Source organism: Anas acuta, chromosome 1 (genome assembly GCF_963932015.1).
Source record: "Anas acuta chromosome 1, bAnaAcu1.1, whole genome shotgun sequence".
NCBI lineage: Eukaryota > Metazoa > Chordata > Aves > Anseriformes > Anatidae > Anas > Anas acuta.
The window spans coordinates 29,144,063-29,161,572 of record NC_088979.1 but is presented as its reverse complement, the minus strand read 5'-3'; the positions used below and the strand labels follow the sequence as shown (position 1 = coordinate 29,161,572).

Genomic DNA, 17,510 nt, shown 5'->3' with positions numbered 1-17,510 from the left:
CAGTGCTCGTGGCTGCAGTGCCAGGATGCTACTGGACAGGGTGCTGGTGCCATGCGTGGCACGAGCTATAGTCTAGACATGGAGCCCAAGAGCTTTAAAATCTTTGGAGGGGATCAGGAAGGAGATGATTAAATGCCATTCACCCTCAAAACAAACCAGCTGTGTACAAAATTCACCTCCTCATCATACTCCTTTCTCTTTACCATGAGTGTCAGCGTTGGCACCTGGGCAGTCATCCCTGTCACTGATGGTGGATGCTTCCACGTGGTTGTTGAAACGCAGCATCTCTTCTCAGAGCAATTAAGAAAGGAAACCCTGAAGTTTATCAAGAGCGTATGTGAAGGATAGAACTGACTGCAGATACTGACAACAAAAAGCTTTTTTTTTTTTTTTTTTTTTTTTTTTTTACCATTCCAAATACTAAACAGGCTCTTCAAAACAGATGTGTATCCGACTTCTGAACTTTGAATTTCTCAGTGACTTCTTGTATAGGAATCATACTGGATTTCTACTCAGTGGTTCTTCTCATGCATTTTTCTGAAGTCAGATATGAATCAGAAAAACACCAGATTCCCAACTAAGAGCATTGCCTGTTTTCAGATATTAGCATAAACTTAAATGTCTGCCCATCCTTGTAGTTTAGCTTACACTGTTTGAATTTTCCTTCCACCAATTGTACAGAGAATGAATTTCTAATTTAATAGCATTTTAAATCTATCAATTTCTAGTGGCCTGGGTAACTCAAGTTTTCCAGTAGTAGTATTCAATGTAAAATTGACTTGTAACAGTTAGGCAGAAGTATTGCAGAAGTAAATGTGATCAGACAATACATCATATACTCTGATAGCCCAATATGCGTTTTCTCCACCATTGAGTCATTCTTCCATGTAGTGCCCTGAAGTAAAAGTGCTTCAGTTAGAGTACTATATCTGTGGTGCAATTGACTGCCATAAATCTAAAATAAAACTTCATTTTAATTCAGTTCTTCACTTCATCGTCCTTGGGGAGGGAAAAAACAACACTTCTTTTTTCTACCTCTTAAGTACTTATTTAATTTTAGTGTTAAATTAATGTTGAGGAAAATGTACAGTGTTCTGATAACTGAGAAACATACATAGCAGGACATTTAAAAATACTCTTTTGTATTTCTATTCCTGTTTGTAACAGTAATATACATAAACTTCTCCTTTTACATACATTGGCTTTGATTTTACAGTGTCTCAATTTTGCCAGCACATAGCCTCAACTAATTTTATAAAGTTCACAACAAAATAACATTAGAAATTTTAAATGCTAATGTTAAAAAGCCAAAATATTTCTTGGGCACCAAGCTTGAGCGGAAGGCTCATTCTGAACATTACTGTGTCTTGAATTTCTATAAGGGACACCAAAAAGTTTCCTGAAAGAAATATTTTGGTTAACATGCATGCTCATTCCTAGTCATCAAGGGTCGTGTCTTTTTAATAACAAAATGGTATTTTGGGTTTGAGTTACCTTACTTGGAGGACGTTATTTTGCTTAAAATTTGTGTTGAGTTGAAGAGCTTCTCGGAAAAGAGTTTAATAAAGTGGTACTGTACTTTAAAGCACCAGCTTCAGTCATCAGGTTATTTTTGTTATAATTACACAGACATCTGAGACAGAGGTGAGAAGAAAAACCAGTTTTTCTGAGTTGTTTCCAGATGCCCTAAACTACTCAAAGATTTAATTTCTTTATGGAGGTAAGGCTTGTGAAGAAGGAATATATTCTATCAGATAAGTGGAGAAACAGTAGTCTTTTTTTTTTTCAGATCTGAAACAGAAACAGCAGTCTTTAAAGCTGAACATGTTGAGAATAATTGTTTTTGAGGTTAAAGTAAGCACGTGAATTGTGTAGATAATCTGGGAAAAACATAGTTTGGGCCTGTGGAGAAAAAAGGGATGTTAGTGGAAGGGGAGATAACTAATCTGTTGGTTTTGGGGAACAGGCAGCAGACAGGTAATTTATTGCTTATGGAAGGTGGTTAACTGGGGAAGGGCAGGTTACAGGGCAAATGAAGATCTTGCTAGCACAGTGATCGAAGCCTTTTACGATGAAGGAAGTTGCTAGGAGGAAAAAAAGGGGTTAGGAGCCAAGGGAGAGTGAAGAGGAAATTTGAAAGCAGGCATGCTAGCTGTAATTACACGACCAATATGATCGGTAAGTGGATTCTGCATTGAACTAGTTTCACCCCTTGTCCTCAGTAACTTGGAAACCAATACAATTATTTTAAAACAAGTGGTTAGGTTAATTTTAGAAGAGACCTAGTTTCTTATTCATTTTCTGACTTGACAAACTAGTCTTTGGACTTTGGTAGCATAGGCTGAAAACAGAAGCTTGTCTTTAACATAAATACAGTAAAAACAGATGTCTGATGTGAATTCTGAAGCATAATAGTACATAGAGAAAATACTTTTAACACTTTTTCATGCCATAAACTTTTTTCTGATGTAAAGGAGTAACATTTACAGATCAGAATATATTTTCACAGCTGAAGAAATGTGCAGGCTTCTAATTCCAGTTTAGTCCCAGCAGTCTCTTAATGCAGTTTATTTTGAAGAGTCACTGTCAAATATTTTCATTTTTATGGTCTGAAGGCTGTGTTGAATAAAGTTTTCTGAAACTGGCATCTCAGAGACCCTGCTATCACGTGTTCTAGTGAGCCTTTTACTTTTTATCGAATTTTGAATTGTATCCGAAGTGAAATAATACACGATTGGGTCAAAACAACAGTTTGAGACGGCGATGCACAGGGTGATAGGGTACATAGTCCTGACCGCGGTTACCACCGAGCAATTAATCCATGTCTGTGTTCTCATGAGAGAGTAAAGTATTAAGGTAATGTTATAAGGCACAAAACAGGAGCAGAATATCACCAAGTGGACAAAAATCATTTTGAGTACCTTTTTCTTGCTTAGTTTATTCCGACTTAACGTCAGGGGTTTGTTCAGCGTTCGTAGGACCATAGTAGAACAGGTCACGTTCACGATGAGTGGAATGAAAAATCCCACTATTTCAATGAAGATAACAATCCTGGATAGGTAGGTTTTCCAGGTGTCCTCCGAAAAGTTTTCGAAGCATGTTCTTTGTTCAGTGTCATTCCGGAGGTTTGTAGACTGAAAGAAGCTCGCCGGTGTGCTCCCTGCTAACACTGTTATCCATACTGCGGCGCAGACGATTTTTGCATTTCTTTTGGTTCGAATGGTCTTTGATTGAAACGGGTAAACTATAGCTAGAAAGCGATCCACGCTTATGCAGGTCAAAAATAAAATGCTCCCGTACATGTTTGTGTAAAACAGTGTGACAGAAATCTTGCAAAGAATGTCTCCAAAGGGCCAGTTCCTTTCCGTAAAGTAATAAATCCTGAAGGGCAATGTAAACACAAACAGCAGATCAGATATTGCTAAGTTAAGCATGTATGTGGTGGTCTCATTTCGCACTTTTAATGTAAAAGTGAAAATGTAGATAGCAACGCAGTTTGCTATGAGGCCAAGAACAAATACCATGCTAAAGATACATCCATATAGAGTATATTTAAAGGAGTCCTCAGTGGAACAATTAGAGCTTACCATTATAATGGTATATTTAAAATACAAGCCTGGCTTCCTGCGGTTCGGAGGGAGCTTTCTCTGGTATTTTTTTTGTGACTTTTCAAACTTGCAGCGAGATTGCAGATGTGTGACAGGGTGCTCTGATCAGCTTCGGTTTCTCCTCAGAGCTTCAGCGAAGTGACGTGAGCGTGGCGGGGCGCATCTCCCGCAGTAACCCCCGGGACATCGCTCTTCTCTTCCCACAGCTATTGTAGGCAGCCAGCTTTTCAACATAAAACCTCGTATTTGGAGCAGAGGTGGCTGTCCCCAGGCTTGCTTTTAGCTCCCTTCTTCCCCCCTCTCCATCTGCTGAAGGACTTTCTGCCTCATTCTGTTGCAGCTTCTGTCCTCCCAGCCTTGTTCTTCCAAACTGAAGTAACCAGCAGCAATGTAGGCTTCAGAGGACGATTTCCCAGGCTCGGTGGAGCGTAGTCACTGCCATGTCTCCCCTCTCAGCCTTCTTTCTGCTGAAGGTGCTTCTCAGCTTGGCTGAGGGCTCGCCGTGCCACGGGCGGGAAGCGAGAGCAGGACGGCAGCGGCAAGTTGGGTGCTTGGGCGGCTCTTGGCTCGCCTCAGCGCCCGGCCTCTCCTCGCTCCGCCTGGCCCAGCCTCTGGGTGTGGAGGGCAGGGAGAGCTGGCCCCCTTTGTAGCGTCACATCATGGGGAGGAGAGGCCAGCCTCGCCGGGGAAGGGTTTCGCTTGGGGCTGCTTGCCTGCCCTGCGTCTCTCAGAGCTGCTGCCGGGTCCCTAACTCCTCCTGCGCCCGCCCAGGGGTGCTCTGCGTGCTGTGGGGAAGCTGGGAAATCTCACTGTAAAAACCTTTTTGGTTATGATGAGGCTTTTCTGCGTCAGAATAGCTCTCACGCCTAAAAGTTGGTTTCTCTCTTTGACAGAGGTGGTAATAAAAAAGGGGTTTTCTGTTTCACGTGGAATTGAACTAAGCTTATGTTTTTGGAAGGGTGTCTTTCCTTGTAAGAGACTGCATGTTAACCACCAAAAATCAGCTGAGTAGCCCTGTGTGTATTTCCCTCAATATACCAGTACGTTCCTCATGAGGGACAGAGTAATACCAGTAGGTAATTAAATAATTTCACCTCATGATTTACTCAGAGGGAGTGGCAGGGGGTGATGCCCTGGGGGTTGCTCCAGGACATTCCCACAGCTGAGATGTGTTGCAGTGGCAGGAGACATTTTTAATCTGGGCTAGGAAATATATCTCAAACTTATTTCTAATAAGCACTTTTTACAGAATATATTACAAGCATTTATTTTTTTGTGGAAAAAGCATTTTCTCCAGTACCTAAGCACAGAACTAATACACTTTACCGAAATAAATACTGCACTATTCAGTTGGTTTTGATAAATTAATGGGGCCAGTTATCACACATGCACAAAACATTCACGTTAGTCGCTGAGTAATGAAATGAAAACATGTTGTAACTAATTAAATTGTTAAGTAAATTTTTTTTAAAAAAGTAGCTCTTACTGCCTTTAGGGGCAGATAAGAGATAAATCCCAGTTTAGACAGACTCATTTATTTAACATCAGCTTGGAGAGACTCTCTGACTTCTGGCATCAAAACCAGTATGTTTCAAAGTCTTTGAAAAACAAACCTCTTCATATCTGGCTGGGTGGTGTGGCTCTTCTGAATGAGATTTTAATCAGCTGTACATAAGCAAAGCTCTGCTAGGCAGAAATTGTCTAGTCTGTTGTAAAGGAGAGAAAAATAATACCCTCCACAGGGTTTTGGCTTAGTTTCTTAATGCAAGATACCTCAAACAAAAATCAGAACAGTGTTAAAATTGGTCTCATGTATTTTGTTTCAGGTTAGCTTCAGTGAAACCCTTTCACCTTGATTTGGAGGTGAAGTCAAGCAGTTTTGCTTCAGTAGACAATAACCACTAGAAATGTATTTTAAAAATATTTTTGAAATTCATAACTGTAAAGCAAAGTATGTTTTCCACTTCCAAGTTGGCAAGAAATGAAAAGGTGAGCCTGGCAGAGTCTCTTGTGTGTCTAACTCAATTCACAGTTTAACATGAAGTTACCTTTCCTGGCTTTCCTCACAAAAGCAGTTGTAACACATGGTTGAATGTTGTTTCCATTCCTGGCAGCCTTGTGTGAATAAAAGGTGGTTTTGTTTTTTTCCAGTGTCCTGTATCAAGCCATAGGAGCTCTGTACTCAGTTTTCCTACTCTGACTTGTCTTTTTTTTCTCAGGAAAGCTGTGGGGCAGTTTCAGTTACTAAAATCCCCGCAGTATGGAAATTTGACATATGTCAAAACCTCAAGTGAAAACTCATCTTTAGAAGTAGAAACAAATGGAAATGAATAAGTCTCTTTATTCATCAGTTCTTAATTCTCCATTTGAGCTGAGATGTGGGTGCAAAGAGAAAGGATGGGGATGTCTAACCAGAGATGCTGTAAATTTTGCCACATTAAATATTTTTTGGAGAAATTGTGAAGGTGCATCTTCAGCCTGCAGCTCGTCGGTCAGAGCCCCAGCCTGGTGGCCATGCTTGTGTTTGTATCGTGAACACAGGAACTGCTCAGAGCTGTATTTTAGGGAATCAGGTAGTGCTTCTGCTGTCCTTAGGTAAGCTTGGGACTTCCCCTTGTACCTATTTGGTTGCTTTGCTAGAGCAATATGCACCCCTCACACAAACTGAAGAAATAAGTGATACTTGTGTTCTTCCAAAAATAGCATTCAGCTGCAGGGCTTCCCCACCTGCAGAAGAAAACTTGAAAAACCCAAGTTGACAGGTTTTGACTTCGTATCGTGTTGCAGTGAATGGGTATGTGACTGAGCAGGCAGTCTGTCTCATTTTCTCTTTATTGTCAGAATTTGTATGGCAGAAGGGGACTGCATCCCCCCTTTCCTGAAATTAAATGTGAGTGATGGTTATCAAATGCTGTTTGAATTTGCATTCCAGCCTGCTTGTATGCTTCTCTGTGCGGAAGAACCTCTGCTAGGACAGCCTGCGTTGGAGTCTGCAGGAGCCCTCATCTGGCTGAGAGCCAGTGCTGGCTGGGAGGAAAACTCATCGCACGCTCTCAAGTTTCAAGCTGTTGTGCTCCATGCTGTCAGCTTTGGAAAACCCTAAAGCAAGCTCCAACATTGGGAGGGGGAAAAAAAAAACAGTTTTAGTTATTATGGAGGAAGAATTCACATAGTAATGACCTTCCTTACCCACCTTTGCTGCCGGCAAGCTTCCCTTTGGCATGGGCAGGTGGGGGTAGGCAGGAGGAAACAGCTGCAGGGAGGGCCCTGTATACTTAGGGCTTTTTTTTTTTTTCCCCCAAGGGAAATGATGCTGCCACCGAAGGGAGATGTGTATTTAAGTCTGTCTGCTTTTCCAAAGTAGAGACAAGAAGGAGTTAGGTCCTACCCTTTGTTGCTAGCGCTGCATGAGGACCCCTTAAATTCAGGAGTCCAAGTTGAATGGCAAAGAAATATTTCACTGAAATAAAACAAATATTTGAAGGCTTTCTAAACTTCTGGAGTTCTTCTGACCAGTGTTGCTTGTTCCTCTAGTGTTGTTCAACTCTTCACTGCTGGAATCATGCAGAAATCATAGCAGTGAAATGAATTTTGAACTTCTGTATTGCACTGATGCTAGCAATACATCTTCAGACTTATTTTAGAGAAAAAGCAAGGGCATTATCAGTAACACAGTAACATCACTAACCCAGGCAGGATAGTATTTCACTTGCCCTAAGCATTCCTTGTTACTTGTCTATTCATTTTCATGGGGTAGTGATGATTTCTGAAGCATTTTTAGTCTATTTACTGGAGTTTGAGTGTGTGTGTGCATGTACAGGAAGGAATTTAACAGTTGAGACCGGGAGCCAGGAAGTCTGTAGCCGGCTGTGTGACAGATATTTGTTCTTTTCCAATCTTGGTAAAGTTTTCTCTGAATTTGTGCTTTAGCTACCCTCTGTGTAAGAGATTGTTCACTTCCTTAATGGGTTTTGAGGCTATCTTAATTGTTAAAAACAGTTACAAGTCCTTGGATGGAGAACACTTTATGAAATACGGTATTGAGATAATTACAATGGCTAGCCAAAAGGGTAAAAATGTAGGAAGATAAACTGTCTGTAGTTGTAGATTAGATCCCTGCCAAGTAAAAGGATCTATTCAAGGATTTCACTTGATTCAACTGCATAATTATATGGCTACAGCGAAGGCAATGAAACTGGGCTGTGGGGTTGGTTCACCAGAGGGGTGCGCTGCCATCTGGAGGGCCCTCAGCAGGCGGGAGAGGTGAGGGGAGGCGGCAGCCATCTTGTGAAGCCCACCATGAAGTGTAGAGCCCTGCGCCTGGGGTGGGGGAGTGACCCCAGGCACCAGGACAGACTGGGGGCACCCAGCTGGGAAGCAGCTCTGCGGGAAAGGACCTGGGGGTCCTGGTAGACACCAAGCTCAACGTGAGCCAGCAGCGGGGTCTTGCTGCCTTGAGCAGAGGCCGGGAGAGCTGGGACTGCTCAGCCTGGAGAAGAGGAGGCTCAGGGGGATCTCCCCCAGGGCTGGGAATCCCCGCAGGGAGGGGGCAAAGAGGCCGCAGCCAGGCTCTGTTCAGGGGTGCCCAGCGCCAGGCCAGGGGCAGTGGGCACCAAGGGGCAGGCAGGAGGCTCCCTCTGAGCACCAGGCAGCACTTCTGTGCTGGGCGGGCGGCTGAGCACTGGCCCAGGCTGCCCAGAGAGGCTGGGGGGGCTCCTCCTGGGAGTCTGGGGGCCCTGCTGGAGCAGGGCATATGGATGGGGGACCTCTAGAGCTCCCTTATAGCCTCGGCTGTGCTGTCACTCTCTGAACTTGGACCTTCTCAGCCACCTTTCAGTAGCTGCCTGTTCCTCCATTTCTATGGAGGCAGTGTAAAGCAGCTAGCACACTGAAAATTGCATTATTTTCCTTTGTTTTGTTTTGTTTTTATAAAAAAAAAAATAAGACCACCAAAACCAATCACCAGTGTAGTAGACAAGTTTTAAAATGAACATTATATGTTTTTATGGTGAACAGATAATTTTTATGTAGTCAGACCAATACTGGATGACTGTTGTATAGCCAGCAAAAGAGCCCTTCATGTCAGGAAACTGGTTAGCTTGATGCAAATGAAACTGCACATACCAATTACACATAAAAGTTAAAAGAAAACTGTAAACATTTTCTGCTGAAAGAAACTGACTGATTATAACCAGTTTTCTGGATTACTTTTTCTGCTACTAGCTATGTTCTGATACACAGATGCAAAAAGTCTTTGAACTATCTTTAAAAAAAAAAAAAAAAAAAAAGGCAACAGAAGCTGAAGTGTTTGGGCTGTGAGATTCTTAGGTTCTCCAGGTTAAAATAATTTGTGTGTAATGGCTTAAAAAGGAAAAGGGAAGCTCAGAATAAAGTAAGAGTTCTTCATTCCTGTATAGCTGAAATGCTTCTCTCTTCTATTTGTGTTTCCTTTATGGGAAGCACAGCTCTTCCTTTCCTGCTTACAAAAAGAGGAAACGGTTTCTCTCCTTTTGTTTAATTTCAGGCTGCTGGAGTCCTTTTCGTGTTTGCCTCCACCCTTTGGATTCATGGAGGGAGGGCTTTTTAGACCCAAATAACAGTATAGCAAAGGTAGTTTGTTGCAGTGTCTTTGGACAACTCAAGCATTGTTGTGGTTCTTTGTTCTTAAAAATACGTGCAGTGTACACCAATCATAATTTAAAAATACCAATTTTAGTCAAATTAGTGAAATTCTAGGAGTGTGGGGCACTGTATTTCAGTTTGAAACACTTCTTCACAATAATTTTGGTACGCCCATGTATGAATAAGTGTTTTCTTTGAACCACTAGTTATATACAATCTCTTGCTGTTTCCTGTACTGTCCTTTATACCTGGTATCATAAAGAGAAGCCGTCTACCGAGAACGTATCCTTATTACAGAATGCTATGTAAAAGCTGACATAAGTGGAAAGCAAAACCAACACAAGGTGGTTAATCACTTCTAAGTAACTGAGGCAAACAAATACATAATATTGCTTTTCTCTCCTAGCTGGGACCCCTTCTCCTTTGAAGTAGAGCTTCAAATTTCAAGTGCTGCTGTTGGGGCTGCGTTCAGGCATTGCAGTACCTATTAGCATAATATAATCCTTCATAAGACTACTCGAGGCTTTATAGATGCTCTGATTTAAAGGGGAAATTCTTAAGAGGCTTAATGAGAAAATTGGAGAATCTTTCAAATGCTACTAATTTGACTTTTTTTCCCCCCCTTGTTTCATTTTGATTTTGCATAAAAGGTTTTAGGAACAGGGTTGGCGGAAAGTTTCCTGTGCTCTTTGATGGAGGAAAGTGTGGAACTGTACCCTGGAGTACGTTATACAAGCTCTGAAGATATTTTTAGAATATTTTATTTCAGAAAATGCTGTATGCATCCTCTGCTTACGTTTTAGAGCTTAATCTTGACGTTATTTGGTTTCTGTTGAGCACAGCTATTGTGATGGTAACTGAATTTATGGGTCAGTTTTTTAAAGAACGTTATCTCAAATTTGGAAATTTTGGAAATTTGGAAATTTTGGTTTCTATAGCATTGATAGAAACACGCGGTGTCTAACAGTGAAAAAAGCTTTTATCTCAGTTCCAGTTACACTAATGAACACGTAAGGCTTACCTAGAATTATGCAAATGGTGTAGTGGGATATGCAGATTGGCTGTTTGCATTGTAAATACACAGAAGCAGTTACAGCAATGTTTTAGGCCACTAACAGATGACTGATAAATATTTGCATTAGGGGTTTTGAGTTGCGTTTTTTTTTTGTGCAACTCATGAAAATCTTAGCAGAAGTTTTTGCTTATGTTCCAAAATATTCTGATGTGCAAAGTAAACTTTTTTTCTGAGAACTTGATTATAAAGATATCTGGAAGGAGTAAGCAGTAATTTGGTAAAATATTGGTGATGTGTTGATAACATGTCGTTTGTTATCTGATAGATTTAAAATTGTGCCTTCCATTTTTTATCTGATACGTGCAGCAATAGCAGGTAAGAAATGAAACATCTACTTAGCCCTCCCTGGCAGGCTCAATTCTTAATTTTTCAGTTTTTTTTAGTTAGGAGCAGTGTGTGTTAGGGACTGCCAGTTTAAGCTTTTACCCTTTTTTCACTTTAAGGGAGAAATTACTTTGCATGAAGAACAAAACTGCCATTTCTGTTGCGTTTATAGAGTAGTTTGAGTCCACTTAGCTATTGGTTTGTTAGGGATGGTGACGTGAGCTGGTGGTTTAAAACAGGTATCCAGATACATCACAAGGAGATGTTCAGAGCAGTTGTAAATAAATTAATTCAAGGAAACATCTTCAGGTATACTGTAACTGCAGTTGATAGTACAGTATGTTAGTAGGTGGTTAAACAACACTAAATCTTCTCAACCTTGAAGCATTTGATTGACTGGCTTTAAAGGGATGAACATTTATCCAACCATTCTGCAAGTACAGCTCAAATATTGTCAGTAGTTGAGATTTGTCCCCATTTCATATACGAGAAAGAAGTAAAATGGCTTTCCCTAAGACTATAACATTCTGGCTCTACTCAAATTTATACTTTCTAAACCATAGTTTAGAAAATTCAGAGTTTAACTGGAATTGGCTGAAATTTGTAAAATGTTTAATGACAAAAGTTGCATTCAGAATACTTTGCAAGTGCAGAAACATGACTTTGAAAGAAATAAAAAAATTCAGCTGCCATAGTAAGCAAATCCTAGGAGTGACGGGAAGGAAATGGAAGACGCTTCAGAAATTATTTTGGAAGCTGTTCCAAACGTACGGGATGAAATGGGGTCGGGCAGAACTTGTAGAAAGAAGATTATAATTTGTTTAGTTTCGAAGGTAATTGCTTGTTATTTTTCAGGTCTTTAGTTTAAGCTTTTGCCCAACCTCTCTTCTTCTCTTGCCAGGACTGGGTTCCGTGTCAGGATAACTGGTGTTTATCCATGTAGGTCTTAAAGACATATTTCACTTCCATGCCAAATTACTTGCAGCCACCGGATCGAGTGCTTGCAGCCTCTTGCAGTTTTGACAGAAGGGAGGCCTCTGCCTTTATACGAGAGGATTTTAACCTCTGCTTGTCAAAAGTGGCTCAAAGTTCGCAGTCACATTCCTGTTCCCTTTTCAGTAAAGGGCAGCGTTATAAAGCTATTGAAAGAATCTGTCATACTCGTTCTGTAAGATTTATGTGAATTTATATAGCTTTAAAAACCATAAAATTAGTTTGCTTTCCTTCGCAAAACTGGAATGTAAGAAGTTAGGGGGGGGGAAAAACGTTTCGTAAGAGTTGTTCAAGCTGGTAAGCTAATTAGTATAGATAAATACTGACATGAAAATGCTTGTCTGGGGAGAACTGCTGCCAAAAAGCACAGCTCGGACTTGATCAACACGAGGAATGATTACTTTCTTAAAAAAAGAAAAGCATAAGTCAGCAAATAACCTCCTTAAATTCTGCATCATAAGATCACTTAAATGATTATGTAGCATGTCATTAGTACGGGTAAACAGTATTAGAGGTGCTTCAGCTGACTTCACCCCCAAAACTGCTCTTTTCCTCCCAGCATATTTTTCTAAAGTTTGCTGAAACACAAACTCTGCGCTTTATGAATTTTGTTACATTGCACACTTGGTGGTTACGTTTTCAGTGTGACAGTGAGGGGAGATCCACAAGGTAAGAATACATGTCAACACTTTGGAGGAGGGACAAAGGATGTGCTTCTCACATCATTTTTTTTCTGCTGATATCTTGGAAATAATGGTGTTGGACAATCAAAACCATTACAAAATAATGTAAATTGAAGAAGACATTTTTTTCCATCAGATAAGCATCTTCAAAGTCTTAAGCTTGGTTGAAAAGACATTTGTCATGACAGAACTGATTTTGTCATGTGAGTCTTTCTTAATAGACTTTCTTAATAAACCTCCTGGAAGAGTTAAGCCATTCTGGGAGGTGTTGGTGTGACTGGGACCTCTCCCTTGAACTCAGCGATCTGCATTGAGAGCAGAAGCTTTCCTTGGCAATTTCCAGAGAGCCATCCCTGTAGTGGGGTGTAGGTTCCCCCAGGTACTTTCAGACCACAGAAGTGGTCTGCTGAGTGAGGAAAATGACTTGGTTTAAAACTAATCCGAGCAAATATTTAACTTCCACAGTCATATCTGCTAATGTTGGAGACCACAGAGGTCAGAGTGAGGTCTGGGTGGCGGCGGGCAGTGTACGCTGTCGTGTGTACCAGTTGCTCATGTTTCTGGGTTTTGTCAAACTTTCTCAGCTGCTATCTGTGATGGTTTAGTGGTGTACTGATAGAGGTGAAAAAAAAAAAGAAAATGTGGCTACGCAGGTCCTTCACATCTGCAGTAGACACAGTAGTTTTGAAAGCTATTAGCTCCAGGTTTCAGTAGTCACCAGGTGTAGCCTCTTTTAAAGAAAAAATCAAATGTTTGATACGAGGATGGGGGTAAGAGTGAGCAGATTAAGTACCCATGATTTAGGAAAGACCACAAAGGTCCTACATCTGCTTACAAACGTTATCTTAACTGTGTACTTCTTAAATCCATTAGGTTCTCGTATTTCTCGTATCACCAGGCAACTGAGGATATGGTTTTCATGATTAACTGAGCTTAAATGTGGGCTGTTGCTCAAAGTAATCAGACTGCCCTCCATTCAGTCCTGTTTCTTCCCCTGAGCTGTACGTGTACACGAGGTCCATTGAATGAGGAAAATGATTTGGTTTTAAGCTAATCCTTACAATCACGTAATTGCCATAGTCGTAGCTGTGCTAATGTGAAAGGAGAGAGCAGAAAGTGCAGATGCTCAGATTCAGTTTAGGGAAGTACCAGTGCACTTAAACTGATTTAAACCAACTGTGAAACCAACTTTGCAATGAGTGTTGTGGGGTGCTCAGCTTTAAGGCTTTCAAATTCCTTTTGTTTTCACTCTTGGCCTGACGTTAACTTACTATTGGCCATGCGATGCTTAGAAGCCTCTGCTAAGCTCCAGAGTGAGATCCGTGTTTCTGGTGTGGCACCCTATAATTTTTTTTAATGTAAATGGCTCAAAATAGTGATGTTTATAGCATAGTAAAGAACAAAGTATACCTGATTTTTTAACGAAGGAAAATAAAAATGCACAGTAACACGGACATGCTGCCCATCATCATGCTTTGCTGGTTGAGGTAGATGGAGGTGTGATGCAGGGCAACAGCCAAGCGCCTGATCTGCTCCATTGAAGATGCTGGAAGTTTTCTAGCATCTAGACTAGAAAGTCAGGTAGAGAAATTCAAGCTGAGTCTGACAGTTGTGTGTCTGACTTGAGGAATACCTTGATTTACACACACTCATTTCATTGGAAGGTTATGGTAGAACTCAGCTGCTGCTTTTGCTGTGGCTTAGTGATACGTTTGGCTCAGAATAGCTGTAGAAAATGCAGATTGAGGGACAAAAGAGGAGCTTATTAGATACTTAAGTTAAAAAGAAAATACAGAAGTCTATAAAAAGAAAATACAGAAGTCTACATTGCAGAAGAAGTACTGATTGATTGTTGCATTTGACTTGAGGTCCCTTACATGAAATTTTCATAAATAGACATTTATACATAAGGCTTCTGTCTGCTGCTTTGGGGCACTTGTGGGTGCATGTTGGGCTGTAAAATGTTATGTAATTGCTTTGGTTTCCCTACAAATTTTGTATTTTATGTTTTATATGTTTGCACTGATGTCAGTGAAGCTGCCTGGAACAGATACCACACTAGCCAAAAGCAGAAATAGGCGTTTTCTTTACAGTGAAAGTGAAGGCAGCGAGTAAAATTTCATCCAAAACAAAGTCATTCCTTTACATTTGACAGCTATTTCCATGTGTTCTTTGCCCGTCTTCCTTTGAGGGAATAAACACTGGAATGCACAGAACAATTTAAACATTTGTATCTAGAGTGAGTTGATGTGAAAACGCTCTGTTTCCTTACCAGAAGCAAAGTGTTGAAACGTCAAGGTCAACTTGTGTTTTAGCTTGTTCTTTTTATTCTTTAAATTTTCTGAGGCAGGAAGCTTTTCCTTATTTAAATGCAATAAAAATCTGTGGTGGCCATGACCTGCTAATTTTGTGAAAATTTTGCTTCTTTTAAGTAATCCTCTCAGAGCTCGCATTCATAGTAAAGTTGATAATTATTTTTTTAAAAAAAGGTGAACCATTTCTGCCCTTTACCCTTTCTTAAGAATGGCTTTCAGCTTCTGTTGGGAGGGAAAAAAAATGTGGGAGATCTGTGTAACTGGGGCTGAAACAGCTCCTTTAATGCATTTGAGCATGCTGTGCTCAAACAGTGCCTCTGCATGGTTCTTCTTGCATAGACCTGTCAGTCAGAATTCATTTTTAGTTGCTGTTGCTGTGCCAAAGGTTATAGGTGTTGCTGAAGTCTTCGTGCCTAGGAGAGGTGAGTTTTATTCCATGTCTGTACAGCTTGAACATGCAGAGCTTCAGTATTGAACAGCACGCTTATTTTGCTAGGAAAAAGCAAAATAGGAAGTGTGTGGAAGGTAGGTTTGGAAGAAATGGCTAAGCTGCAGTTCGGATTTGTTTTTTCAAGTGCAAATAATAAGAGAAGCTGTAAAATTCAACAGGCTTCAGATTGCGTTGCTCTCTACATCATGTGTGACCTTTACACATTCTGGAGTTGGAGAGCTGAAGGGAAATATTTTGGGAATCCTCTGTATGCCTGGTGGTTAAAAATTAATTACGGTGAGAGGATGCTCGTAAGTCAGCCAAACTTGCCAAGCCCACAGAAAGTAGTCAGCACCAAGTTCTACGTGGTTGTATGCAACTTCAGTAACAGTACTCAGGTATTTTAATTGAGTCATACACAGTGTTAATTCACAACATGATCAGGGTTTAAAATTACTATGATGTCTTTAAAAACCTGATCAGTATGCTCCTATATTGAAGTTGCTAAAAGAGACACTGGAACTTGACTGTAAGACTCACAGGAAGAGTTGGAGATGCTCTTTGGTGGAAAACACGTTCCCACAATCTAAGCTTTCTGTGGGAATGTGTTTCAGTGAGGTTTCTTGCAAGAAGGACGAACAAAGAAGTATCTTTAGAAGCTAATTTCATTTTCCTGAAACTTTAGGAAGTGAAACTGGGATCAGAACACTTCAATTTTCTCCGAACAGGACCTGTAAAACGCAGCGGTTTCATCAGAAACATTGAAGCCTTGGGTTTTGTTCTGTTCAGAAATGGCTGAGAATTTCTCACAAGGAAAAATCCAGAGGGCTTGAATATAAAAAGCATGTTGTTACTGAATAATTTGACATATTTCTTGTGGAAACAGCAAGATGTTTGTAATTTAATGAGATCAGGGGAAACGTAAGTTTTGATCATTTGATAATTTCATATACCTTGTCACCTAAGTCAGTTTTACTGCTTTGCTGATACACGGACTTCATGTGTAATATAACATTACTGCTCTATTATTTCAGGAAAAGTCACAGCATTCTCTTTCGTGTATGCTGTAGTTTTTAATTAGATGCCAACAGAAACACAACCCGAAGAAAAATGGTCAAGGAACGAATGTTGCACAGAGGAAGGAGAGAGCAGATGCCATGCAAGTTTCTTGATTTCTATAAATACATCTCCAAACACTCAGGAGTACCTGATTGTCAGAAAAAAAAATAGGCATCAAATTTGTTCAGGAAATTTGTAATTTTTTTAGTATATGTTAATGTTTGTCCTCATTTTAATGTAAAAAAAGGGTTGTTTCCTCAGTACCATGGTTAAAACCCAAGACCCCCACTCCCATCTCTCAGCTGGTGGCCTTGCTTCTGGGTCCCCGGTTAGGTGAGTGCTGGTGAGCCCTCCTCAAGCCATCCTTCTGAGGCACGTGGTTGTCCTCACCTTTCTCGCAAGGAGCCTTGAAGTCCAGGTCTGGTTTTGGGTTTCAGAACAGGTGGGCAACGGGGCTACACATAGGAAAACTGGGTTCAGATGTGAAGTGGGGAATCTGGTTGGTAATCACATATCAGAGAAAAAATATGGTGTTTTTGCCCTCTTGTAGTTGTGATTTTAAAACTTGAATACGATGAATACTGCTGCCCCAAGTCCCTGCGAAGTCACACAAGTGCTCAGAGTGCTCTAAACGCAGGCTTGTTCATCTGCAGGGCTTATCTTGTGATCTGACTCACTTTTGTCTCGGTATGTCGGTGCTCAGACACTGTTGTCTACAAACACGTTTTTTGCTCGAGTCACTTATCTTTACACAGTACTTTGTTAGTTTCAAGTAATTCAAATAGCTAAGAAAAAAATAGACTGAGCAATTTATTTTTAACAGCCTCAAGGAAGCTTAAAAAAAGAGGTGTTGAGTTTGCAACAATTTTTATGGTACTATACGCTGCAGCTCTCTGCATATCTGTTATTTGCTAGTCAAATAATTCCCAATGGCAGCATCCAACCACTCTTTCCACTCCCCCCCAAACTGCCAAGGTGAATGAAAGCAGCTTCTTTTATATTAAGTAATAATTAACAGTCATCTCCTATGCCATCGAGCCATCAAGCATTGTATAGTTGGCTGTTGTATTTACATGGAGAAGCATTTATGCTGGGCTTTGTGGTGCAAACTGGAAACCGAGTGTTTTAAAGCAGTATAAATCTGTCATTTGCTGCATCACTTCTCTCTGAATACCTGAAGGGGAAATGCTCAGCCATCAGCCAGCCTGGTTTTCCAGAGCCTGAGCTAGCCTTTGAGTCTTCAAAAATAGATTTTTGTCTGTGGCCATGAGGGAAGGTTCTAAATATCATGTCTTTATTATTTTTCAGCAAATAATGTTATGGTTTAATTTTGGAAAGTGTTAATTCAAGCTTTTTATAAATGTTGCTGAGGTCCAAGTGATCACACCTGTATTTGTAGAT

General features: G+C 40.6%; 2 protein-coding genes across 5 annotated transcripts in view; one reads left to right on the top strand and one right to left on the bottom strand.

The window, feature by feature from the left end:
* RB1 (RB transcriptional corepressor 1) overlaps nucleotides 1–17,510 on the top strand; it is a 78,862-nt gene that overhangs the window by 40,901 nt on the left and 20,451 nt on the right. Inside the window, exon 18 of one of the 4 annotated variants that reach the window (XM_068674704.1) lies at nucleotides 6,541–6,871. The exons of the other annotated variants lie outside the window; for them this stretch is intronic. Within the exon in view, the coding sequence (XP_068530805.1) occupies nucleotides 6,541–6,711 (171 nt within the window). The 3' untranslated portion in view covers nucleotides 6,712–6,871. Of the gene's footprint in view, nucleotides 1–6,540; nucleotides 6,872–17,510 lie in introns of those variants that run through there. 4 annotated transcript variants of the gene reach the window in all.
* On the bottom strand, nucleotides 957–4,361 carry LPAR6 (lysophosphatidic acid receptor 6). The gene is given in 2 exon segments (XM_068674835.1): nucleotides 957–2,711; nucleotides 2,714–4,361. Coding segments are annotated over 2 exon segments (903 nt in total). The 5' UTR covers nucleotides 3,591–4,361; the 3' UTR covers nucleotides 957–2,685.